General features: G+C 38.8%; 1 protein-coding gene and 1 pseudogene across 1 annotated transcript; both read right to left on the bottom strand.

The window, feature by feature from the left end:
* Window positions 1–13,009, bottom strand: part of LOC107566032 (xaa-Pro aminopeptidase 1-like) — an 18,494-nt pseudogene extending 5,485 nt beyond the window's left edge.
* Window positions 13,010–14,635: 1,626 nt separating this feature from the next.
* Window positions 14,636–24,357, bottom strand: LOC107566031 (uncharacterized). Its single transcript, XM_016251394.1, has 7 exons — window positions 24,318–24,357; window positions 19,966–22,034; window positions 19,352–19,484; window positions 19,132–19,246; window positions 17,503–17,627; window positions 15,089–15,172; window positions 14,636–15,003 (listed from the first exon to the last, which is right to left on the bottom strand). Exons 1-7 carry the CDS (start codon window positions 24,355–24,357, stop codon window positions 14,912–14,914), a joined length of 2,658 nt encoding a protein of 885 aa, XP_016106880.1. The 3' UTR covers window positions 14,636–14,911.
* Between the last annotated feature and the right edge of the window lie 3,550 nt (window positions 24,358–27,907).

The raw sequence follows: 27,907 nt of genomic DNA, 5'->3' as shown, positions 1-27,907 counted from the left end.
ACCAAGTGGCATCGCTAACTACTGGACTGGCATGAATAATACAGCGTTTTAGTTTTTTTTCCGCAAAACTTTTAAAAAAATGCAAAGGAAAAAATGTCAGTTTTTAGTACATTGTTGTCATGTAAAGCACCACTACTAAACTAAAACTAAACTAAATTAAAAAAAAAATCTATCTGCCCTACTAATGTACATTTTTAGCTTTTGGCATTTTTCCCATGACTAAGATGAGACGACAATAAGGTAAATAAAGATAACTGTGACTATATCAACATGCAATATCATTGACGATAAATACGAGACTAAAATGTAATTTAAAAATAAAAACTTTACAAAAATATTGTTTTATTTTTGTCGAAAAAAAAAGAGGAGACAAACTATTATGGACTGGTGAGATGTTCAGCGTAAATGAAAGTGTCATTCAGCCAGTCTGTGTTCTGTCATGAGATCTCGACTATATTTTTTGTGATTGTGGTTGCTGAATAAATGCAGTTGTTTTAATAGAGAAACATTATTGCAATTTGGAACTGTAATAATATATTTTTTGTTTGTTTTACCAGTTTTCATAATATAGACAGAAGAGAGTGTATATGTAAGTCTTTGATATTAATATATATAATAAATAGTCTATAATATATCAATGCATTAGATTAGGTAAAATAAACCATGTGTATGAGTTATGACGTGCATGATACTGATACGACATTCTATTGATTAGTGCTTATTGGTGAAAGCGCAATGCTTCTAATGAAATGTAAAATCAAAAACAATTATAATTTTGAGCAAAATAATCTTTTCTTTTTTCTTTTCAGTTTAACCATTATACAGCATGACGGAAATGTGACTAAGTTTTCATTGACTAAAACTAGACTAAAATTCTCAGACATTTAGTCGACTAAAACTTGACTGAACAAAAACAGGACAAGTTGACTAAATATGATAATAACTAAAAAGTACATTTGAGACAGAACTAAGACTAAATTAAAAAATGGCTGACAAAATGAACACTAGGCCTTACTATTTATTGGCCTGCTCTTACCTCTTTCTGTGTGAGCAGGTCTGTGTTGATCATCTTCAGCTGGATGGGGACCAGGGTGAGGGGTTCAAATGTTAGACTACCTCTGTTTCTGTAGTTATACTGAAAGAAAGGAAAGGAAAAGCTGAAATAACATACACAAGACCTCTCAAAGATGCATTAAATGATTTTTGGTTTAGTGCTGTTATATCTTGGACTCAACACTGACACCTATTGGTGTGGATGAAGCATCACAAACATTTGGACAAAAATGAACCTTGAGCATCTTTGAAATGAACTGTGTCAGAAATCAATGTATTTTCTAGGCATAAATATGAACAGATTATGGTGTGATTTGATACAGTAGTTACCTTAGTTTTGGCAGGAATTACCAGGACAACGTTTTCCAGCCGAATGCCAAAAGATCCATCTTCATAGTATCCAGGCTCTGGAAAAAAAACATGCACAAGACTCAAATTTACCTCAGATGTCATTCACAATGTATGATGTAGAGATATCACTTAAATAATAACAAGAAAACAATTATTAAAGCACGTATGCATTTCCCTACCATCACTGACAATCATTCCGGCCTCCAGAGGTTCATCTGCAAACGTTTTGTAGCTGATGCCACACGGACCCTCATGCACGTTCAGGAAACATCTGACGCCGTGGCCGGTACCGTGAAGATAGTCCAACCCAGAGTCCCAGAGAGAAGCGCGAGCAAACGAGTCCAACAGGTGACCTGCACACAAGAGCACAGTCCACCGCGACAAAACATTTCTCTCAACTTCACTGGTAAGACTGCTTCAAGTGTCTGGTTTTAAAGACGTACCTTTGGTTTCATTGGGAAAAACAGCAGCACTGACAGCGATGTGTCCCTTTAGGACATATGTAAAGCATTCATGTGGAGATCAGAGCGTGGAAGGACAGAACTATTAGCATTATGGGTAGACTGACAGTTTTCAGACTGTAAAGTTGGAAGAGAGTTTGATCTTGAAAAAAAAAATAAAAAATGAAAATGGCAAATCATTATCTTCTGTTTACTATTTACCTTCTCATAATCAGAAGGAGTCCCAAAGTGCACTGTACGCGTCATATCTGTAGTTCCATCTCTGAATATCAAAGATAAAAAAAAATATTTCATAGTAGATATTATTTGTATTTATTTAAACTCGGGTATTTACACATTCAAATAGTTATTGCTCTTTTAGACAATTTAAATAAATATTCCAGTTAAATTAAAATGATGTATTACAATATACAATAATATATACACTCTTAAGGAAAACTGATATAGAAATAATGCATTAGATTTATAAAAAAAATAAATTATATTTCATATACATGTAATCTTAGGTTGACTGATTTCTTTTGAGCAGTGTTCATGTGCTTACAAGTCAATAAGATAAACTTCATTTAGAGAAAGAGTCCTGTTGGTTTCTGGAAGAGGCCTAAAAAGACACGACAGAAAAGGATACTTAAAAATAAAATAAGAATTCCATTAAGTGTTTCCTTAAATACTGGATTATCAGAAGAGCTGACCTGTAATGTATTACAGCCCCATTTGGTCCCACACTAGAGATGGTTGGAAAACTCAACCCAACAAAGTCTTTCTGTTGACTAGATAGAAAGAAAAGATTTTCAATTGAATATTTTTTATCATTTTTTTTTTGCTGCCTCATTGTCTGCAGTTCCACAGATCACCAGTTAGTGGCGCCAAAATCTCATATAAGACAAAAACAAGAAGTAATGCATCATTTTAAATTCAGTGCCAAACATGACGCCAGTATTATGCTGCTGCAGTTCTTTATAGAAATATATATCAATTTAATTAAGTCATTGAGTGTGAATAAAATCATTATTTGATTCTTTTTGCAGGTCAAATGCAGCATGTTTGACTCACCTATGCAGTTCTTCTGCTTTATCTGCCACTGATATCTCTGTAACCGTACCTTTGGGAATCTGTACAAATGAAAAATACAAGCCTTATATTTTCTTCATTCATTCAATAAAAAAGGAAATTTTACTACAAAAAAAGCAGACACATGAGGAAAGACTCCTGAATATATTTCCAGTGAATAAAACAAACTGTATACAATGATGCCTCTTTCTCCAGCCAAGCAAAAAGTTCACACATCTGATCTGTGATAAAAATAAATAAAGAGTATAAATAAAGCAAAAAAGTGTAAGCTTTCTGAAATATCTCTAGCCACGTGGACTTACATGTGCCATCTTCATGCCTTGGATCTCTGTGGGGCTCTTGACGGCTTTAGCCAGACATAAGGGTGTGTATGGGATTGCAGATCTGTGGGCCTGGACAGTTACAATTCTTTAATCGATAATATTTATTCATATTCAGCCACTTTAGATGGAAAAAGTAAAATAGCAAGACCTCTTGAAGGAATAGTTCACCCAAAAATTTATCTTTGCTAAAACTTTACTCTCTCACAGGTCATCAAAGATGGAGATGAGTTTGTTTCTTCATCATCAGAACAGATTTGGAGAAATGTAGCATTCCATCATTTGCTTACCAATGGATCCTCTGCAGTGAATGGGTGCCGTCAGAATGAGAGTCCAAACAGCTGATAAAAACATCACAATAATCCACAAGTAATCCACACCACTCCAGTCCATCAGTTAATGACTTGTGAAGGGAAAAGCTGCATGTATGTAAGAAACATATCCATCAAGATTATGTAAGCGTGCCATCAAGCTTTTAACTTCAAACCGTTGCTTCAGACTAAAATAAAAGTCCTAAAATGGTCTAAAACTGCTTTTGATGTGAGAGGACAACAGAGGATGGACTTTTTCACTGGAGGAAGCGTTATTATTGATTATGGACTGGTATTTTGACCAGAAGTGATGGTTTAAAGTTAAAACATCTTAATAATGGATTTGTTTCTTACAAATGCAGCGTTTGGCTTCACAAGATATTAACTGATGGACTGGAGTGGTGTGGATTACTTGTGGATTATTGTGATGTTTTTATCAGCTGTTTGGACTCTCATTCTGACGGCACCCATTCACTGCAGAGGATCCATTGGTAAGCAAGTGATGTAATGCTACATTTCTCCAAATCTGTTCCTCATCTACATCTTGGATGGCCTGAGGATGAGTACATTTTCAGCTAATTTTCATTTTTTGGTAAACTATTCCCTAGCTATTGAGGATGGGTCATATTGCAACCATAAAAAAAACATTCAAAAATCATTTAACTTCCATAATATGATCTACATTGAAAGCATATACTGATATGTATGATATAAACATTTGAGCCACAAACTCTGAAATCACTGACTATCTGGACTCACCTTGGGTATGACTTGTGTAAGAGCACAGCTGACCTTGTCACAAATCCACATCTTCTCTTTGGGCGCCAGCGCCGCACAAACTGCCTGCAGCTCTGTGTACACAGACTCATATGGAAAACCCTGTATGGTCAGTTCTGGTTTGCTCGGGCTGTCCAGTTCCAAATGCTCCCGGACCGCAGGGTGCAACAGACGCTTACTGTCCACAAACAATCTAAAAAAAAAAGTGGGCTCATTTGAAATCTGGGAAATTTTCATTATAAAGTGAAGAATCAGGAATGCAGGTTTACTTTATGTTGCTAATGCCGATGATCGCGTAGGCGAAGAACACGGGGTTGTACTCTATATCTGACCTGCGCAGGTTAAAAAGCCCTGTGGAGAGAAAGTGAGATTTTCATAAGATTTTCAGTATTAATTCATAATCTTCTGTCATGCAGTAACAAGTCCTAAGAATGTGAATTATAAATTGGTGTACACACACACAACCTTATAGATGCACTAGCATTCAACTTCAAAAGTTTGGGGTCTGTAAGATTTTTTTAATGTTTCTCTAAAGTTCACCAAGGCTGCATTTATTTGATGTAAAACACAGTAATATGTGTAATACTCTGAAATATTATCACAATTTAAAATAACAATTTAAACATTTTAAACTGTAATTAATTTATGCAATGGCAAAGTTAAATTTTCAGCATCAATACTAAATATACTTAAAGTTCTCCTCCTAAATATGGCAAAACGAGCTTGTCCCTAATGCAATCATGTCCATAATTATCATCATCAGACACAAGAGCTCTTTAAGAAAGTGGAGAGGGAACAAGGGCTGGGTCATGAAAAAAAGCACACACAAAGCGTGCTGTGTGGTGAAACGTACATGCAATCTCATCTAGAGCTGTGACCACAAACCAGGAAACATTTTTAAATTTTCCCCCTCAGAGCCGTAACTTTATCTTGCCAGGTGAGACCTGCATGGGAAAAAGCAACAAAAACGTTTTTTTCTTATTTTATTGTGGCACAAACTTGTGTAGAGGCTTTATGACTGACCTTCAGGATCAAATTTCTACATTGTTTATCATCCAGTGAGATGTGCTGACCAGCGTATTTGAGTCCCAGGGCGATGAGTTTGGTGCTGGGTCGAGGTGGCCGATCCTCCCAGATGGCGTCAATGAGATTGTCCTGCACCACAACCAAAGAGTGACCCGCATTACTCAAAGCCTTCGACATGTTCTTCCACTGGTCTGAAAAACACAATCACAGACACATGAAGCACCTGCATGACATCTAACAATTCAAATAATTCAGATTTCTTCACAATACTATAAAAGATACAAATGAATGCTAAAACTTGAATATTAAATAGTAACACAATTGTTTTTTAAAATAAACAATAGTAATATAATTTTAATAAAACAGAGCATTTTGAAATCACCAAAATACAGTATATTTGTAAATATGTAAAGAACCAAAAATAAAGAAAATGTTGCATGACATCCCTACTGATATGATAATATTTTTTAATGGATATGGATGTATATTCTTTCAGTTCAATAGTCTAAACAAAAATACAGAAGCATCATGTGCATTGACACAAATCAAATTTGTATAATAATTACTCAATATATTTATTAAATTATTTACAATTTTAATTATTCATATTTAAAAAAAAAATTTTTTTAATGCTTTGGAATTCACTAAAATATTTGTACAAAAATGTAAAGAAAAAAAATATGAATGAAAATATTTGTATGGATAACTATATTCATTAATTTCAGTAGTCTAGATTAATATGCAGAAGAGACATGCCCATTTTAACAAGTAATGCTTTTCATAAAAATCTTAATAAAATAACTTAAATACAAATATTAATATAACTTTAATAAAAATATATTTTTGAATTCACTAACATATATTTGTATACATATGTAAATGAAATAACATGCCCCCCCCCCCCAAAAAAAAACTTGCACGACAACTCTATTAATATGAATGAAAATATTACTTTACATGCAAAACTATATTCATTATGGTCTTGTTGAATTCTTCACCGGCAGCAATGATCCAAGGATCAACTCCCACTTTGGAGTTTTCTGGGAGAACGCTGATGAGCCAGTCCTCTTGCGATGGTGTTTCCTTCAGTCCTGACAATACAAAACATCATAATCCTATTCTGATTGCTGTTTTGAACAATGTTGCATATACACTAATCAATGTAAGGCTCAAGACTGATTTATGTAAAGTCATGAAATTCAGTCTCACATTCAACAATATATTCTAATAAATGTTTTGCAATGGTTTATGAAAAGCAGCACCTTGGCTGACATGCTTTCACGATTATGTCACAACAATCTGATAACAAATGTAATGCCCTAGCAACCGCATGTCATTAAACTATGCTATAATTCACTGTACCCATTTTCATCAATGTCCAGTTATTGTCCATCTGTTGGCTGGCCTGCAGGAAGTACCGCCCATCTGTCCATAAAGCAGCATCCTGTTCTGTCACAATAGCAGTACCTGAAACAAGCATGTTTATAAATTACAGACTCTTTGTTTATAAGGTGGAATGCTTATAAATGGCATGTACATATGTAAATCACTGATTAAATGTTTAAGTTGGGTTCCCTTTCAGTCAGTCACGTTCTACGTTATGTCAGTCGTGACTGACGAATTGGGATCTCGCCCAATTTTTGACCTTTGAGTCAACACCTTTGAGTGTTAACTAAACAAGCCAATGACAGTTGGCATGCGTGCTTCACCATGCGCATCCCACCCCGTAGCGCGGGTATAAAAGGAGAGCGCGTGCAAACTGCACATCAGCTTTTCGCTTCGGAGCCAAGCCTTCTACAGGACGAATCTCCGCGAGTGTTCGTGGCGTTGGTGTTACGGCGTGTCAGCGTGCCATCCAGGCTGCTGAAACCTCGGCAAGCTGCAGCTTCCATTCTGCGGTCTCGCCGCAACCTCCCCTGGGCGCTTCAGCGCTCTCTCTAAAAGAGTGTTTTTCCTTTCTAAAAGAGCAAATTCTAAAAGAGCTCCACGAGTGACGGGCGTCTTTTTAATGGCGTTGGTGTTACGGCGTGTCAGCGTGCCATCCAGGCTGCTGAAACCTCGGCGAGCTGCAGCTTCCATTCTGCGGTCTCGCCGCAACCTCCCCTGGGCGCTTCAGCGCTCTCTCTAAAAGAGTGTTTTTCCTTTCTAAAAGAGCAAATTCTAAAAGAGCTCCACGAGCGACGGGCGTCTTTTTAAAGATGGCTTCCCGCTCGTGCGTTTCTGGATGTGGTCGCTTCCTGGCTGCATCTGATGGTCATGATCGCTGCATCTCGTGGCTGGGCTTACAGCACGCTGAAGCAGCGCTCATGGATGAGTCATGTTCTCAGTGCGGGAACATGACCATCATGACGTTGCGGTCTAGAGACCTCCTCATTAAATGGGGGGGTATCCCCCTTGACATGCCCCGCTCTAGCTCCTCCAGTCCTCGGAGGGCTACTTCGGTTCATGGTCAGGGAGACCTGAGGATCACGGTGAGAGCTTCCCCGTCGAGTATGTCTCCGCGGGCCTCTCATTCCTCTGGCATGTCGCACCACCTGGTGTTCCCGGACGAGTGTGCTGGATCCTCGGACAGGGCGGGGTCCAGCATCTTGTGCGGAGCACAGGCGGATGACAGGATGTCGATCGCTGCATCGGAGGGCGAGCTAGGCTCTGGAGATGAGGATTCGGCTGCGCTGCCACCGTCAGGAAGAGTGGCGTTGCCCGAGTCAGATCCAGAGCTGACCGCTATGCTTTCCCGGGCCGCCGAGAGTGTCGGGCTGCATTGGAGGCCTCCTCCTTCTCCCGAACGCTCGAGGCTGGATGATTGATTCCTGGGGGCGCAGGCCGGGCGTCGCAACCGCCTCCGGTTCCATTCTTCCCGGGAAGTGCATGAGGAGGTTACTAAGTCTTGGAAGGCACCTTTTTCTGCCCGAAACAGACTTGGTGCCTCCTCCGTCCTCACCACCCTCGACGGGGGGGCGGCCCAAGGGTATGTGGACATCCCTCCAGTCGAGCGCGCTATTGCGATGCAGCTCTGCCCGCAAAGCGCCGCTGCCTGGAGAGGTAGTCCACGCCTTCTGTCCAGGGCCTGTAAGTTCTCGTCCGCTCTGACGGCTAAGGCTTACAGTGCTGCTGGACAGGCCGCTTCCGCCCTGCACACCATGGCCCTCCTGCAAGTCCACAAGCCTACAGGCCTACAAGCATCGCTTCCTGGACTCCCCGATCTCCCAGGCCGGCCTATTCGGCGAAGCGGTGGAGGGCTTTGCCCAACAGTTCTCCGCCGCACAGAAGCAGACGGAGGCGTTTTGACACATCCTGCCCCGGCGGTCTGCTGCTGTCTGCACCCCACCGCCGGCTGCAGCCCCTCTGTCTGTTCGTCACCGAGGGCGCCCTCCTGCGGCCTCCACCTTCGCTCCGGCACGGCCACAACAGCAGCCTTCCCAAACCGGCACAGCCCGCCTCCGCCCTTGCCAACCCCGTGAAGCGCCAGAGCAGGCGGCGTCCCTGAGACGGGCGACCCGGAGCACTTGGATCCTGCTCTTCAGGAGATGGTGACTGCACCACTCCTTCCCCCGGAGGAGGGCCGGGTGGAGAATCCTATGTTCCAGTTTGTTTTTGTTCCGCCACTGGCTACCCAGCCCAAAACTTCACTAAAAGCTATGGGCAGCAGGGTCCGGTTCAGGGACGCTATGCCTCCTCACGAGCCTCCTACCCAGCTGTGGAGCCAGGTAAGTGACGCGCCGTGCACTCAGACCCCACCCTGGGATGCACGGCCTCCCGGGTTGGGTCCCCTGTGTTCACGGTCCTACTGGCGAAGGACGCAATACAACCGTTCCCTCCAGGTCAGGTTTCTACAGCCCGTACTTCATCGTACCCAAGAAAGGCGGTTGGTTACGATGTGGGATTGCGGTGGGATATGTGCCCAAAGTTCCCACCACACCTTTCAGGGATCAGGTGGTGAACTTGCAAGCGCTGCCCCGGGAGGAGGCAGACCCAGCCATCGCTCCGCTCTGTCCCGTTCGCGTTCTGCGCATTTACGGGGACTGTACGCAGAGCTTCAGGACCTCAGACCAGCTCTTTGTCTGATTTGGAGGTCAGCAGAAGGGAAAGGCTGTCTCCAAACAAAGACTTGCCCACTGGTTAGTGGAGGCTATAGTCTTGGCATACCAGGCCCAACATTTACCATGCCCCCTTGGAGTGAGAGCTCACTCTACGAGAGGAGTGGCATCTTCTTGGGCATTGGTGCGGGGCGCCTCAATAGCAGACATCTGTAGAGCTGCCGTCTGGGCGACGCCTAACACGTTTGCGAGATTCTATAATCTCTGTGTAGAGCCCGTGTCATCTTGTGTACTCGCCTCAGGTTGGCAGTAACACCGGACCCGCTCGGTGTCGATCACACAGCACTGGAGGGGGTCAGCAATAGTGCCGTTTTCCATACAGATCCCAATTCGTCAGTCTCGGTTACTTGTGTAACTCTCGTTCCCTGAACCTTACGTTCCGTCGCCACAGTTGCTGTATCACCGCTGTACGGCCGGGGCGCCTAGTCTCAGCTCCTCAGTGGAAAACTGATGTGCGTTTGCACGTGCTCTCCTTTTATACCCGCGCTGCGGGGTGGGGTGCGCGTGGCGAAACACGCACGCCAACTGTCATTGGCTTGTTTAGTTAACACTCAAAGGTGATTGGGCTCTCGGGCGAGATCCCAATTCGTCAGTCACGACTGCCGTAACGTCTCCGTTTCCTCCTTCAGGGAACGAGGGTTACACAAGTAACCGAGACGTTATGCTTCATGCCACCCTTGAATGAGTCTGTGTCCCACATGGGCCACCAAAGTCCAAAAAAAATCTGGTCACACCACTGAGCTGTAAATCATGTATGATAAATGGCCTTTCATAGTCATAAGATATAAATCTCAAATCCCAGTTTTACTTCACCATTCTTTGAATGAATGAGATTTAGGTGGGTGATAATTTCTATTTAAGTAAGTAATTGATATCTTTATATGAATGCCATTGTGTGTGTTCACCTATGTTTCTGTAACTCTATAGTTGATAAATCTCTGGTGTGACCGGGTAAAAAGGGTATTAAATGTTACTATAGTCAATTTTATAAAAGTGAATCCTTTGCACACACCTGCAGAGCCGTTGAATCCGCAGATGAATTCACGACGGCAGTCACAGGGCGCGATTCACTCTGCAGGATGGACGGATGCGGAGAGAGAGATGAAGGTGAAAAGTGAGATTAGCTCTGTCAGCAATCAGTCCTAATTACTGCTAATTTAACCAGCCAGCAGAATGAAAGAAAACACTTGGCAGGAGGCCACATACACGCATGTAATCAGAGGTGATTTCATAATCAGGAGGGGGTGAGGGAAGCCCATCACTCACACAATAGAAATTAAAAGGCACGACAGAGACACAACACACACACAATTACACTGCAGCAGCTTAAGTGAATGATGTAATTTTTTGGTTCTAGAGTTTTGGATGTTTTTAAGGTTAAATGTTTAAAAAAAAAAATCACAGGCTCTATATTTATAAATCACAGGCTGAATGTTTATAAATTGTAGGCTCTATGTTTATAAGGTGAAATGTTTATAAATCACATTCAGTATTTTCTTCAAATCACAGCCTGTACATTTATAAATCAGGCTGAATGTTTATAAATAACATGCTGTATGTTTAGAAATCACAGGTTTAATGTTTAGAAATCAAAAGCTATATAAAGCACACTCTGCATGTTTATAAGGCAAGGCAAGGCAAGTTTATTTATATAGCACATTTCATACATAATGGTAATTCAAAGTGATTTACATAAAAGAAAAGAAAATGATAATAATATAAAAATAATAATCACAACAATAAAACAAGGAATTTAAAAACTTTGAAAATGATTTAAAAATTGATTTAAGAGGTTTAAAATTAATTTAAAACAGTTAAGAATAGAAAATGATTATACGTAAAATATAGTGCAATCAGTTTGGACATTGCACAGTGCTCATTCAATAAATGCACAGCTAAACAGATGAGTTTTGAGTCTGCATTTAAATGTGACTAATGTTTTAGCACATCTGATCTCTTCTGGAAGCTGATTCCAACTGCGGGCGGCATACTAACTAAAAGCAGACTCCCCTTGTTTTGAGTGAACCCTTGGTATTTCTAACTGACTCGATCCTAATGATCTGAGGGGTCTGTTAGGTTTATATTTCAGTGAGCATATCTGCAATGTATTTAGGTCCTAGGCCATTGAGTGATTTATAAACGAGTAAAAGTACTTTAAAATCAATCCTAAATGTAACTGGAAGCCAGTGAAAGGACCTGAGGACTGCTGTGATATGCTCAGATTTTCTGGTTCTAGTCAGAATCCTGGCAGCAGCGTTCAGGATGAGCTGCAGCTGTCTAATTGTCTTCTTGGGAAGGCCGGTGAGGAGACCATTACAGTAGTCCACCCTGCTGGTGATAAAGGCATGAACAAGTTTCTCCAAGTCTTGACTGGAAACAAAACATCTAATTCTTGCAATGTTTTTTAGATGATAGTATGCTGATTTAGTTACTGCTTTGACATGACTACTGAAACTAAGGTCTGTCTCCAGAATCGCACCAAGTATAAATATATAGATTTAAATTCAAAGAGACAGGATAGTCTGTGCATGATCTGATGTTTTATTCGGACCCAGAATAAGGCTAGATGAACATCACGGAGCGCTAAACATTCAGTGCAGTGTATGTTGCATTCATACTCGAAGTTGGAGGGTGCTCTCGCGCAGAAAGTCGTATGAAAACAGTTGTTTTCAGAAAAACAGAAACGTTTGGAAACATGAAGACTTTAAACATACGATTGCGACAATATGGTTTATTTGTGTTTGTCAAGTCATCTCCAGGTAATAAATAAAGTATATGAACAATGCAGTGCTAACTGACATAGCATTTATTACAGTATATAAACTATTCTGCCTTATTATGTGATAAAAAAAAGTGTTTGAAGTATATAAACAAATCATTATTATTGGTTATTGTCCAGCAGTTATCTGATTTCTAAGCCAATTAAAAGCTAGAAATGAGAGAAAAATGAAAGTTGACTATACACTACCAGTCAAAAGTTTTTGAACAGTAAGATTGTTCATGTTTTTTAAAGAAGTCTCTTCTGTTCACCAAGCCTGCATTTATTTGATCCAAAGTACAGCAAAACAGTAAAATTTAGAAATATTTTTAATAGGCTATTTCAAATAACTTTTCTATTTGAATATATTTTAAAATGTAATTTATAGTGATTTCAAAGCTAAATTTTTAGCATCATTACTCCAGTCACAGGATCCTTCAGAAATCATTCTGATATTCTGTTTTGCTGCTCAAAAAATATTAATAACAATAATAATAATTAAAAAAGGTTTCTTGAGCAGCACATCAGCATATTAAAATGATTTCTGAAGGATGTGACACTGAAGACTGGAGTAATGATGCTGAAAAATAATCTGCAAACACACTTGTTTTTATTTATTTGTACTTGTGTTATTACATATCTTCTTTCTTATCAGAGGAGAGAGATTGTGTGATCCGCGCCGACACTTCTCCATTCATCAAAACTCATGCGTGTTATGCAAGTGACAATAACAATAACTCTCACGCTGCACAATCCACTGCTGTTTCCTGCGCATGGAGCACATATAGCGCACGACTGTCATCAAACAATTCACCAGTTACCTTAGAGAAGCGAGCCTTGAGATGTCAACTATTGGTAAAGCTCTGCTGTTCCTTGTGTTAGCGTGCAAAGGAAGCTGCCCTTACAGTGATGTGTGACAGACATCTTTTACATAGACGAAGAAATTTTAAATACGACATTTTAAATAATATAATGACATATTCATTAGCAGGTATACAGTGCTGCTAATGAATTAAAATATTCCATTACTCTTTAAAAATGTATCTAATTGCGTTACTTAGTTACTTTTTTATGAAAAGTAATGCGTTACGTTACCTTTGTATTACTTTTTACATAAATAATTTTTGTTAACATTAAATTATTGCAGGTTTGCATAATATTCTGAGTTTGATATACAGATACTGAATCTGTTTTTGAGCAAGAGAGATGAGTAAACGCATGTTGACTTAGTTTAGAACTACAGTAATATCATATTTACACAGCGCACACAACGCCTCTGCACTTACAGTACTCCTGATTTCTCGCAATATGCGGGCAGGAGAGCTGTCAGGCAATACATGGAAAACAAAGTAACTGGAGTTACTTTTTTGAAAAAGTAAATCAGATATTTTCTGGTAAATTAAAAAGGTAATGCATTACTTTACTAGTTTCTTGAAAAAAAGTAATCTGATTATGTAACTCGTGTTACTTGTAGCATATATATATATATATATATATATATATATATTAATAACTAATGTATATGTAATTATATAATGCATAGTTGGGTTGGGTAAAAAGGCTCTCATGCTCACCGATGTTGCATTTGTTTTATTACAAATATAGTAGCAATTTTGTGAAATATTATACTACAAATTAAAAGATAATTTTATTTAAATATATATATATATAAAATTATGTATTTTAACAGTTTAAGCATCATTACTGTAGTCTTTATTGTCACATGATCCTTCAGAAATCATTTTAATATACTGATTTGCTGTTCATGAAACATTATTACTATCAATGTTGAAAACAGTTGTGCTACTTTTCAGGATTCTTTGATATAAAGTTAATTTGAAATATGTATTTTTAACAGTGTAAAATTCTTAATATCCTTGCTAAATATATATATATATGTTTTATTATTACCTCCCCCACACTTACATATAACATTTATGAGTAATATTCTTAGTAAATCACCTGCCAGACACACACAAAAAAACACACAAACAATGTAGGTTGTAAGACTTCATTTCACAGGCTCACATAACAAATGTGTGTGTATGTGTTGCATGAAAACAATGGTTGTATTGTATTCACACAGATTGCATCATACAACATTTACACTGAATAGTTAAAGGGAAGGAGTATAATACACTCTAACAAATAAAGGTGCTTCACGATGCCATAGAAGAACCTTTTTGTCTAAATGGTTCCATAAAGAACCTTTAACATCTGAAGAACCTTTCTGTTTCACAAAAGGTTCTTTGTGGTGAAAGAAGGTTCTTCAGATTACAAAAAGGTAAGAAAGAGATGGTTCTTTAAAGAACCTTTGACTGAATGGTTCTTTGTGGAACCAAAAATGGTTCTTCTATGGCATCACTTGAAGAACCTTTTGAAGCACCTTTATTTTTAAGAGTGTACAGTATTAAGTTAGGCTTTTGAGGAATTTACAACAAATACATGTCCATTAATCCCATTGAAACACCAATAAGAACAGAGCAGCAAGATTCAGACGATTGCGAAACATGATCATATCACTTTCTTACAAGGATATGAGTGTGTAACATGACAAAATGAGGAATTTTCCAGTTTTGGTTGCAATATTGACAGTTTGATGTATTCCTGCAGTTGGGCCAAACGTGTCCTGGTTTATTCAGGTAATGAAGTAAAGGCAGTGCTGTGATATTACTGCAAGGTCCATCTATTGCCTCAGTAACCTGAGCAGACAGACTGCAGCCGTCATAACGGACAGTAACATCCTGCAGGGGACCAGCATCAGTCCTGTGTTTCCAGCTGAGGAAGGAAAGGATTCCAGGTTATAACGTGTAAAATACTTGCCAATGATTTAAATGTTGAGAAACACAGAATTCAGGCTTACTTGGAATGCACGTCTTTGATTCTTTGAAAACGCCCATCTTGTCACTCGTCTTAACTGATCTCAGCTTCTCTTGGCTCACCTCACCTGGAAAACAAGATGTTAGATATGTTTAACCTGTCACAATAACTTTGGTAATAGATTATTTAGTAATACATTTTTCTAGGATTTGAATTTGATTGTTTAGATTTTTGTTACATTTGCTTTTTTCCCCTTTTTTTAAATCTACTCTAAAGGTGTACAATTCAAAGTGATTCATATAAAACATTCCATCTAGAATCAAATAAAAAGAAACACTCCATCTTTCTGTCTTCTCTGGCTGTCCTGTGGTATAGACCTCTGTCATGTTCCGCTCTCCTGTTTCACGATATTGCACAAGATCACAGGGTCTCTACGCTCCACCCGCGCATCAGGTTACCATGCAATTTTCCTTTTTTTGTGTCTTTTGAAAGGACAGGATTGTTCATTGTTTTTGCAGACAAAGCATAAGTCAGTTCAGGAGAGGAAAGCAGCAATCAAACAACTTGAAAAATATATGAAGAGACACGCTCAAACCAGTTCGCGTTTGTGCGTTATTGTCATTGGTATTGTGCTTGTTCTGTTTGTATTACCTAAGAATGCTGAGAAACCTGTGGGTTTTTTGTTATTTTTGGTTTAGTTGCAAATAAAAAAAATGCTGCACCTAGATCCTGCCTTTCTTCATCTCTGCTGCAAACTGTGTGTGACAGATGGTGTGAACATGTAAATTATAATATAAATTATTCATATTATTAACATTTTAATTAATACATTTTATTTGATTTAATTACATAATATTTATATGTATATATTTACACATTATAGAATATATATTTGTATATACAGATGTATGTAGCCTACAGATATTTATAGAATAGTATATTGTCAGTGTTGGGAAGGTTACTTTGGAAATATAATAGGTTACAGATTACAAGTTACCCTACTTAAATGTAATAAGTAGTGTAACTTTTCAATTACTTTATTAAAGTAATGTAACTGATTACATTTGATTACTTTTTGATTACTTTTCTAAATTTCTAATGTTTTCAACTGTTAATCATTTTCAAAGATGTAAACCAGGAAGGGATAAACTTACAATATGTGCTCAACATTGATAACTGTCAGACTTTTGATATAATTACGATTATAATATTTTCATTTTAAAGGAGACATTGGATGCAAAATATCTTCATTTGCATATAAATGTGTCTTAGCAGTGTGTGGACACAACCACCCTACAACGATAAAAATTCACTCCTTTTTTTTAATCCCCCAAAAACCTAAACAGTCTCAATTATAAAGCCATTTTGATTTTGGAGTGAATACCAGCGCTCTCTTCCACCTTCAATACCACGACTGAGGTGAGACCCTTGAGCAAGGCACCAAACCCCCAACTTTGTTGGTGTGTGTATAGTGTGTGTGTTCACTGCTGTGTGTGTGCACTTGGCTGGGTTAAATGCAGAGCACAAATTCCGAGTATGGGTCACCATACTTGGCCACACGTCACTTCACTTTCACTAAATTTGTTTATGTCTGGCTGCGCAAATCATTTTACTGCAGAGCACAAATTCTGGGTATGGGTTACCATACTTAGCCACATGTCAATTCAATTCACTTTCACTAAATTTGTTTATGTCTGGCTGCACAAATCATTTTAGTACAGGCTGCCTTCTGAATGAGGGACAATTCAAGGCAGGTTTTGTTAAAAAGTTAAAACTCAAGGATGGATCAGTACCCATTGTTCATGATCCAGCTGCAGATTTCAGACTTACTTTAAAATCATTCTGAGGTTAAATACATATTTAAAATCATAACAAGAAATAGTTTAATAGCTATGATACTGTTTTTGAAATCAAATATTTGCATAGCAATGACAGGAAACACTGGAATCTAACAATGCCTTAGAAAAAACAACAGTTAATCTTAAAAAAATAAAGCATATACATAAACCCTATCGGATAAACATGTTATAAACTTCTGAAATATTGGTGTTTCATATTTTAGAGCAGTCACAGCAATTTATGAAAGAACTCAATTAAATCTGTATGTGGGAGTGTGTGTGAAAAAATCAGATGTAACCCCCTTTATAATCCTTAACAATTTAATTACACTTTTTTTCTTAGTTACTGTAACTGATTACAGTTACTTTTATTTTGTAAATAAATTACGTAATTCCGTTACATGTAACTTGTTACTCCCCAACACGGTATATTGTATAACAGTATATTTTTCATTTTATATCCATACCATTAAGCAGTGAGCTATGTTTAACTGTTGGTCTATGTATACATGTGTCAGATGAGCATTTCACTGTTTTGTTTTAAGATGTCGTGTGAAGCTGAAAGCAATTCCTTGAAAAGCGACAAAAGTTGCCCTTCATATTCTGTGCTTTTGTTTACCTGACACCAGATAAATGACCTGCTGGCATTTCCCATCAGACCCTTGTGAAGGAGAACCAGGTAAGATGGAAACTCTGGATATGTGGAGGTTTACCACATCTGCCACTCTCTTACGGAAATCATGCCTGTACACAACATAATAATGTGTCATAATAAAGCATGTATTGCTTATGCAAAAAATATATTTTACATATAATGTAATAATTGACTTGTGATTATTCTTTTAGGATAAAAAAACACATTATCATCACAGCATGTACTAAAAACCTTTTTAATACCATTCAGCCACATATTTTAGTTGAGAAACATTTGGGTTGGATTTTAGTCTTGTAGGATGGATTTCTTTGTGCAGAGAACACAGAGTTTTTCTGAATGGCTGGTGTCGTCTACTGGGTCACCTCAAGGATGTGTCCTCTCTCCTTTATTATTTATCTTTTACACAAATGATTGTAAGAGTAGTTTAGAAATAGGCATATTATAAAATTTGCTGATGATTCTGTAATTGTTAGCCTATTGAGTGAGGAGGACTCCTGTGGTTGATGATTTTATTATCTGGTGTCAGAATGTTTTTTTTTTTTTAACTGAATGTTCTTAAAACCAATGACTATTGATTTTAATTCTAGGAGGAAATCTATTCAGTATAAGCAAACAATTTGGGTATAAACAAAAAAATTGGGTACTGTCTTGGATAACAAATTGTCCTTTTCTCCGAATACTGATGTTTTGTATAAGAAGGGACAACAACGATTGTATTGTTTGCAGAAACTGAGGTCATTTAATGTGGAAATACATTGATGTGTATGTTCTACAGATCCTATAGTGAGTCACAGTTATCTTTTTCACTGCTGTGCTGGTTTACTTCTCTAAATGTGAAAACAAGAATTGTCTTGAGAGGATTGTAAACCAGGGAAGTAAAATGACGGGGAGGAAGCAGATGACTATTGCCCAGTTATATTATAGACAGGTTTTGTGTAAAGCCCAGAGCATTTTGTTAGAGGATTCCCACTCTGTGTATCACAAGTTTCACATTCTCCCTTCTGGCATTCAGTATAGAAATCCTATTAGTAAAACAAATCGGTTTAGACATTCATTTATGCCCTCAACTGTAAAGTTTTTACATTTCAGGTAAAACATTTTTTTAGGAAGGAGACTGAGTGTGATTTTTGTATTGTGTGTGTTTGAGTGTGAGTATTATGTGATAGGCTTGAACAAAATTGCCTTTGGAAAATAAATGAAGATGAACTGAACTGAACAGTAAGGTGAAGTATTGTGTGTTACATGAAACCAGGAGTCATCTGAAATATAATAGGCCTAATCATTTCCCATCCATGATTTTGTTTCACTTTTGTTTGTCTCTGTGAAATTCAGCCAATAAGGCTTTAAACATAAAACATTCAGATATTTTACTACAGACATTGATATAAACATTAATTTATGTTATGAAACACCATGACACTGGCAATGGCACAATATGTATATAATCAGAAATTTCATACAGTAAAAACATGCAATTTTTTAAGGATCTACTTCTATTTAATCTAATATTTAAAAATGGCATTTTTTTGTAGTCATGTTGAAACCGATAATATATCTGAATATTTAGCATGAACATTAATTTGAAGAATATACCTGCTGAAGGAGGCCATTGTAGGGAAGATCTGGGTGGCAAAAGGGGATTCTGGGTGGATATCTGCACATGCGATTGTGGTGTTATTGAGTCTGAGAACTAATGACTTCTGGACAACTAGGGGGAACAACATTTGAGACCATTTCTATGTTGATCGTTATGCAGAATTCTATTCCAATGCATGAAAATATCATGTCTGTGCAAGTTATTCACATGTGCTACCTGTGAAGTCTCCAGCCAGCTGCAACAGAATGTCATTGTACAGTTGTCTCCTGGTAAGACTTATGGATCCATGTCTTCCTGTCAAATGTCCAACCAAACAGGACAAAGCCCTGACCTGAGAACAGTTGTTCATCTGAGAGAGAATGATTTCTGTCTTAATTATTTTGCATAATATTTCTTACAATCCACATTCCTGAGTGAGTCAAATAAATATTGTATAGATAAACAATGAATGATGTGTGAAGCAGAATGAGCTGTGTGAATCTTCCCACACATGATTTTCATCACAGGTTGGTTTTTAGGTATTTCAGATATCTGACAACATAATTAATCTAATAAGCTGTACAGAAAACTGATATGAGGTATTTTCTGGATTACTCAATTATGCCTTTTGGGAAAAAAAATATTAAAAATGATCTTCTTGTCAGTTAAATGTGGCTAAGGCGGCAGATTGCCAAAAACAAATTGAGGAACTGAGAGAAAATGCAGAAGTGTTGTTTTTCTGTCTCACCTATATATGGTTCTTCTTCCAACAGTTTATGGAGAAGCAAATTAATGTCTTATATGTATTTCAAAGTTCAAAATGTTTGAGGATGTATAATTCATAAAGGAACTAACCTTGAGCCATTAGCGTAATGTATGACCAGAGACCGGCCAATTATGCTGTTCGGTCCTGAAAGCGGCATATTACCATCCATGTCCTGGTTCTGAAAGTTGTTCTGACCCGTCAGGCCTCCAAACTTCCCACTGATGTCTCCAATCTCATACTGGTCAACTGTGCCATTCCTTGGAGCAGGAGATGAGGCTGTGTTCACAGAAAACGGGTTGAAGTGTCCCATGATGTTGGTGTCAGAGCAAGGTTCCTGGGCACTCTTGATTGGAAGAATATGGATGTGGTAGCCACCAGCTCTCGCATTAAGCCCAGTAAAGGAGATATTTAGGATTGTTGGCCCTTGAGGAGAGACTTGGGAGAATCGGACTTGACCTTCAGAGGTTCCAGGTCCAAGCCAAGAATCCGAGCGAGCAGAGGGAAAGCGGTACAAGGTGAGGTTTGCACAAGCAAACCGTGGACCTGTTTGGTTTGGACCATGTATCACCAAAGAACGTCCAATCATTCCAGACAACCAAGAGGTGGTGTCAGTATAAAAGTTCTTGGTTGCCACTGTTCCCATCTCAGACTGTAGGTCCACAGTCTTGTGCTTGCCAGAGATATCTCCAACTTCACAAGCAAAAGGGCTGTCGGGAGCACAGTTAACAGTGTATACACTCCCAGTGGTGTCTATGTTGTATGGATTCCAGTGTCCTCCAGTGGACAGACAACTGCCCTTGTCACTGTCAGTCTCTGTGCTGATGGGATAGTTGTGGACATGCCAGTTGTGATTCATTGTAGAAGGTGTAGAAAGTTGTCCGTAGGATAGGTCCATGAACACGGAGATATCAGAATATGGGTCACTACTGAGTTGGGTGAAGAGGACCGTCCCCACGACTAGACCACGAAATGCAGCCTTGGCGACAGTAACTTCGCCTGGGTAGCCAAGACTTGCACAGGCAAATCTGGTCCCATTGGGAAGGTGTATCACGACAGAGCGACCCACAATGCTATTCCGCCCAAACAGAGGTAGGTTCCAGTCCGTGAAAGTGGCTTGAAAGTTATTTGTATTCTCCAGAGATCCATGCCTGGCGCTCAGATCTCCGACCTCAAAGAGATCATGAGTGGAGCCTCTTGGTGGCGGATACACTGGTGCCCGAGTATTCACATTAAAGGGGTTCCAGTGACCCCCAAGGTTGTTGTTACTGCAGCTGCTGTCTGATGGAGATCTCATTTGGGGTAGGGGAAACTGATGAAGGTGGTATGGGCCAACTCTTCTCTCCAGGTTTGTCAGGTTAACAATGATGGTGGTGAGATCGAACGGAGATGGTTGATGGAAGGTGAAGTAGCCTTTAATCCCTTGCATGTTCACAACAGCACTAACTACCTTCATTGCAACTCTTCGGATCTCTGCACACATGTAGCTTGAGGTCAAGTTGAGAATGGCGAAGCGGACATTAGAATTGAGAGTAGATATTTCCAACCGAGACTTCACAGGTTCTAGAGGTGATCCCACATTCAAAACACCCAGCATTGTAAGACTCTTGGGATCCAGACTACCAAGAAGCATATTGCAGCTGGTGGCAGAGCTTTGTGACACTAAAATCGTGACATTTGGAAAAGTCCTGGTCTGATCGACATTTCTTAGATCAGAGAGAACCCTTGCCCCTGCTTCTCCCGTCACTTGCCGGATGTAGATGTTTCCAGCCACGGGACTGAAAAACCGTGCCCGCCATGTTCTTACCTGGGACTCCGAAGTAAGGCCAGCACAAATCCTTGTGCCATTGCATGTGTCCACCAGCACCGAGAGGGCATCCAGACTAATGTGCTGTTCAAATAGAGTGGACACATTCACAACAGCCTGAGGCTGATCTACAGAAAATGTGAACACACTGTCTCCTATGTGTGACTTTTGACAGGGTGAAGCAAAATGGCCGTTCATAACCGGGAATGTAGTGAGGGAGATATTGAATCGACATGTGCCGGTTCCTGTGAGATTAGCGGTGGACTTCTGCACTGTGGAGTCAAAAAGGATCCAACCAGTGACTCCCATCATGTTGAAGTCAGCCTGATACCGCACACAAGAGGCAGAACCTGAACAGAGTCAACAGAATACACAAAATGTCATAGGTATTAATATAAAACATTTTCATTCTTTTCAGGAAGTCTACAGACTGTGATTTCAAGCATTTTTATTTTAGCAGATCACATGCAGATTTATCAAACAGATCAGTCAGATGCTGTCTTCTGTATGACTGAAATATATATATACAGTGGGTACGGAAAGTATTCAGACCCCTTTACATTTTTCACTCTTTGTTAAATTGCAGCCATTTGCTAAAATCATTTAAGTTAATTCTTTTTCCTCATTAATGTACGCACAGCACCCCATATTGACAGAAAAACACAGAATCGTTGACATTTTTGCAGATTTATTAAAAAAGAAAAACTGAAATATCACATGGTCCTAAGTATTCAGACCCTTTGCTCAGTATTTAGTAGAAGCACCCTTTTGATCTAATACAGCCATGAGTCTTTTTGGGAAAGATGCAACAAGTTTTTCACACCTGGATTTGGGGATCCTCTGCCATGCCTCCTTGCAGATCCTCTCCAGTTCGGTCAGGTTGGATGGTAAACGTTGGTGAACAGCAATTTTTAGGTCTCTCCAGAACACTAAAATCGTGACATTTGGAAAAGTCCTGGTCTGATCGACATTTCTTAGATCTGAGAGAACCCTTGCCCCTGCTTCTCCCGTCACTTGCCGGATGTAGATGTTTCCAGCCACGGGACTGAAAAACCGTGCCCGCCATGTTCTTACCTGGGACTCCGAAGTAAGGCCAGCACAAATCCTTGTGCCATTGCATGTGTCCACCAGCACCGAGAGGGCATCCAGACTAATGTGCTGTTCAAATAGAGTGGACAAATTCACAACAGCCTGAGGCTGATCTACAGAAAATGTGAACACACTGTCTCCTATGTGTGACTTTTGACAGGGTGAAGCAAAATGGCCGTTCATAACTGGGAATGTAGTGAGGGAGATATTGAATCGACATGTGCCGGTTCCTGTGAGATTAGCGGTGGACTTCTGCACTGTGGAGTCAAAAAGGATCCAACCAGTGACTCCCATCATGTTGAAGTCAGCCTGATACCGCACACAAGAGGCAGAACCTGAACAGAGTCAACAGAATACACAAAATGTCATAGGTATTAATATAAAACATTTTCATTCTTTTCAGGAAGTCTACAGACTGTGATTTCAAGCATTTTTATTTTAGCAGATCACATGCAGATTTATCAAACAGATCAGTCAGATGCTGTCTTCTGTATGACTGAAATATATATATATATAGTATAATCTAAGATGTTGAGTCATGTTTCCAGTGTAAGAACAGACATATTACTCATGTCAACACCTCTGTTATGTGTACGATTGTTAGATACCAATAATGCTGATTAAAGGACATTATTATCAGCTTTATATGTGCTCAAATGACGGGTGGTTTCAGGTGTCAGTGTTTAAGTTGCAAACATGAGATTTCTAAGAGATTCTCTAAGAAGAACACTATTGTCCTGTTGAATTCAGGGAATTGTGAGGTTTAATACATAAATAAATAATGTCATATTTGAGCTGAGTCATACTGAACAAGAGTAATCAATACAAAAAATAAAATAAAAAACTTTTAAGTTTATCCAAAACTCCAATTTATAAAGATTGTCAAAGCCTTTTCCACCACTTTCCCTATTGTGTAATAGGTACGAAGGATATATTATTAAAAATATAGATTATGTTTTTAACTCATACAACTTAACTATGGATACAGTTTAACTAAGTTGACAGAAAAATGTGGCTTAAAATGAGCAATATTTCAATTTGTATATTTTCTAACATACATCGACCTTGAAGTTTGTTTGCAGTGCCTGTTATGTCTTAAGCATTACGTTATACCTAATGAAACACTAAGTATCACATACAAACATTAGGTATCACTAGATCACTGAACAATTTAACCCAGGGGTGTCCAAACTTGGTCCTGGAGGGCCGGTGTCCTGAAGAGTTTAGCTCCAACCCCAATTAAACACACCTGAACCAGCTAATCAAGCTCTTACTAGGCATACTAGAAACTTAAAGGCAGGTGTGTTGAGGCAAGTTGGAGCTAAACTCTGCAGGACACCGGCCCTCCAGGACCGAGTTTGGGCAGCCCTGATTTAACCATTCTTAAGCAATTAGACTGTCACTTCAGAAACTTTTCCTTTTACTTGGCAACAGTTTTCCAGAAACTCAAACTTGAGAGACCAAACACTTTGAACATTTGGTCAATTTTTCTGAAGAAAAATAATAATAAATAAATAAATAAATAAAATAAAATAACAACTTACCCCACAGGATGAACAAGGTCAAAGCTCTTGACAGCAACATGTTGACAGCTGCTGCTTGTGTGTGTGTGCTTGTGTTTGCAAGCAAGAGGTAGAAAGTGATATAGACAGTTGAGTGCAAGTGGTTTCACAAGGGAACCCCCTCTGTGTGTGTCTGTAACCCTCTGTACTGGAGCACGTCTATATTGATGTGTGTGTGTGTGAATTCCTTGCTGTCTCAGTGTGTGGCTGGTTTGAATGAAACTCTGGCTTGTCTCTTCTACAGTCTCAAGGGAGGGCAGCAGGGGGAGTGGCTTCCCAACATCCTGTGTTCACGCTTTTCATGACATAGACACAGCTGACATAACATACACAACACATCATTTAAAACCACGGAAACATGATTTAGCAAATTTTTCCCCAAATAAAGGGTTTATGAAAGTGATAAAAACACTACAGGAAAATAAATACACTTAACATTTTTGGGGGTAGGCAAAAATTTAAGAAATAGTTCACCCAAAAACGAAAATTTGATTAAAGTTTGCTTACTCTCAGGCGTGCAAGATAGAAAGAGATTTGGAGAAATTTAGCATTACATCACTTGGTCACCAATGGATCCTCTGCAGTGAATGGGTGCCGTCAGAATGAGAGTCCAAACAGCTGATAAAAACAATAATCCACAAATAATCGACACGAGTACATCAATTAACGTCTTGTGAAAAGCAAGCTCTGTTTGTAAGAAACAAATCCATCAAGGAGTTTTAACTTTAAATTGTTGCTTCTGACCAAAATATGAGTTGATAGTCCATAGTAACGTTTTCTCCAGTGAAAAAGTCCATCTCCTCTCACATTAAAATCCACCCACATATTTGTTTAGAACTGTTTTGGACTGTTTTTGCATGTAAATGGTGCTTGATCTGTGCATATTTTTCCTGCTGATTCAGACAAGATGATCTTTTCACTTGAGAAAGCAATATTATGGATAGACGGCTTGGATTTTACTTTATTACAAACACGGCTTTTCGCTTCACAAGATGATTAGTTGTGAATTATTGTGATGTTTTTACAATTTCAACAAATTTTGGGTGAACTATCACTTACTTTCTTTTTCTTTTTTGATATATATGCTTTCATGTTTCTTGCTGTTGTACTTCTTAATTTCTCCTCGATGTTGCCGATGCAAAAAAAAATAAAAATAAAATTCTTGCTAAATTTAGGAGCAGGATATTTTGGCCTGAGCTGTTTCAAGAAGCTCTTGAGGTTCTTCAACTGGTGCTATTTTAGATAATGACTGTAGAGGCCTCAGTGAGATGTGAGTCGACAAGAGTTCACTCGAAGACACAGACTCAACAGTCTTGCTTTGGAAAGATGCACAGCATTGTTGCTAATTATAGGTAGTGTAGGTAGAAGAAATATTATGTGTATGATTTTAAACATGAAAATATAAAGTAAAAAAGTATTAGATGAAACAATGAAGTGACCAAACATAAGGATCGCGGAACGAACCAAAAGGAGGGGGGCACATGGGGAGGGGGGATTTGGGTTGCAGAACTAATTTTAATATTAGAAACAGTAGTAATATTACCTATAAAATAATAAATATATTACCTCCTAATAGTATTAGTTAGTTGCCACATACACAAGCCTATGTATTTTTAAGCTATGATTCTCCCACGATCCTGAAACAAAACAGACAACCAAACGAAATATGTAATTTACTTGAGTTTCTGACAAAATGTTTTATTAATGTTATAGTAAATAAGTCTATTTAAAAATATTTATTAATTTAAACGAATTAGAATAGATACATGAAGACTTGTTTCGTTTTGAATCTCTGGAATGAATGATTTAGACATCAAATACATTTAACACTCACTTTTCGCCACCTACTGGAATAATGTAACATATACAATCATTATTTGCAGCGTATCATTACTTTCAAAGAACCATTTTGATCGCGGCTCCCGCAACATCAGAGTCTACATCCGGACTTTAAACTTTTATCAATACTTTCGCTATTATTTAATGTTTGCAACACAGAAATGTAGCCTACTGTGTAAGTAGACTGTTTGTGAAGCTGTTTCAAACAAAGCTTTACACGATGAGCGCTGCTCTCTCTGGATCAGAGGCTGTGCAAATGCAGGTTTAAATATTCCGATGTGATTGGGATTTCAAAGGTTTAATAGACATAGCGGAATCACCGTCATTTAGGAAAAAGATTGCGTGTGTTTGAATCAAGATCGCAAACTTTTAATGATTAAACGTGCATACATAGGCTATATAAGGCTCATATGTATTTTTCTAGCCCATGTCATATTTATGCAGACCTCAAAAGTAACCCGGGCCCAGGCCTAAAAAATGCATCTGGCCGGGATTTCTAAATCGCCCAAAATGTCCGGGATTCAGCTTTTGCATTCTACAGTCGCCATTCATTGTGTGTGTTTTTGTTTTAGAGCCCTAGAGCCCTGCGTTTTCTTAATCCCACTCCCATTATCGCCTGCTCCCATGATTTTTGTGTCCAGCGCTCCCGCAAACATTCAAACATTCTAAATAATTTTCGTGCATCAGGGAGCCTCCATCAATATGCTGAGTATTTAAGTATCTTTTGAAAGAGCGCCCGCTGTGCACTTTCACTTTCGATTTTGCAATCACGAGCACTCTGTGTAAAGGAAGATCAGATATTTGTCACTGAGCTCAGGATCTGTTGAGCAACAAATCCTCCAGCATGATCTGTCAGCCATCTCTCCTCTCAACCCATGATCACGGAAATCTGACTGGGGTTTTTTTCCCCATGGAATTGGACTACATTTAAACTGTTGCCATGGCTTGATTTTCCCTCATCGTGGGTTAAAGGTTTGAAATGTTGCATAAATTACTGCAAGGAAAGGTGACGGCGGCATTTGTGAAAAAAAGGGAAAACCTGAAACAAAAATATAAATAAGATCATTCTGTTACTTCTAATACAGAAATCAAATGACATTGTGCTGTTAAAATGACTGCTTTGTATTGTGTTTGTGCATTTTTGTATGATCTGAAATGTCTGCAGACTGGTGTGAGCAGTGAAGATGGAGAAGTCCACAGCAGCATCCTGGAAATGGTCCAGCCATGGATGAGACACTCCATCACTCCACCTGCCCTTACTGTCTCATCTGAGCCAGATGCTGCTGTGGTCTCTTCATCCTCAGTGACCCCAGAGCCAGTGAGAGCATCTAGAGAAAGACCAAAAGACACTGAGGATGTGACTTTGGTCAAGTTTGTCCTGCTGGTTTCTGTTCATACAACATCAGTCAATGGAGCCTCAGTTTCCGAAGGGTCAAAAGCATCATCAAATAAAGTCATGAAGCTTCTGAAAGTCAGTCTCCCATTGACTGATATTGTATTGAACAGAAACCAGCAGGACAAACTTAACTAAAACCACCTTTTGTGTTCAACGTGGAGGCGAGTAAATAATGATTGAATTTATATGTTTGGATGAACTAACCCTTTAAACCCCCCAAATAGAAACTGTATAATATATATGCATATTTATATTATAGTAGTACCTTGAAGAAATAAACTTTATGAAATAAGCCACTTTACTGAGCGTTTGTGCTCAAGACACAAAAAAGGATTTA

Source organism: Sinocyclocheilus grahami, unplaced genomic scaffold, assembly GCF_001515645.1.
Source record: "Sinocyclocheilus grahami isolate Dianchi unplaced genomic scaffold, SAMN03320097.WGS_v1.1 scaffold1042.1, whole genome shotgun sequence".
Lineage (NCBI taxonomy): Eukaryota > Metazoa > Chordata > Actinopteri > Cypriniformes > Cyprinidae > Sinocyclocheilus > Sinocyclocheilus grahami.
The sequence above is the reverse complement of the archived record's forward strand: the minus strand, read 5'-3'. Positions and strand labels throughout refer to the sequence as shown.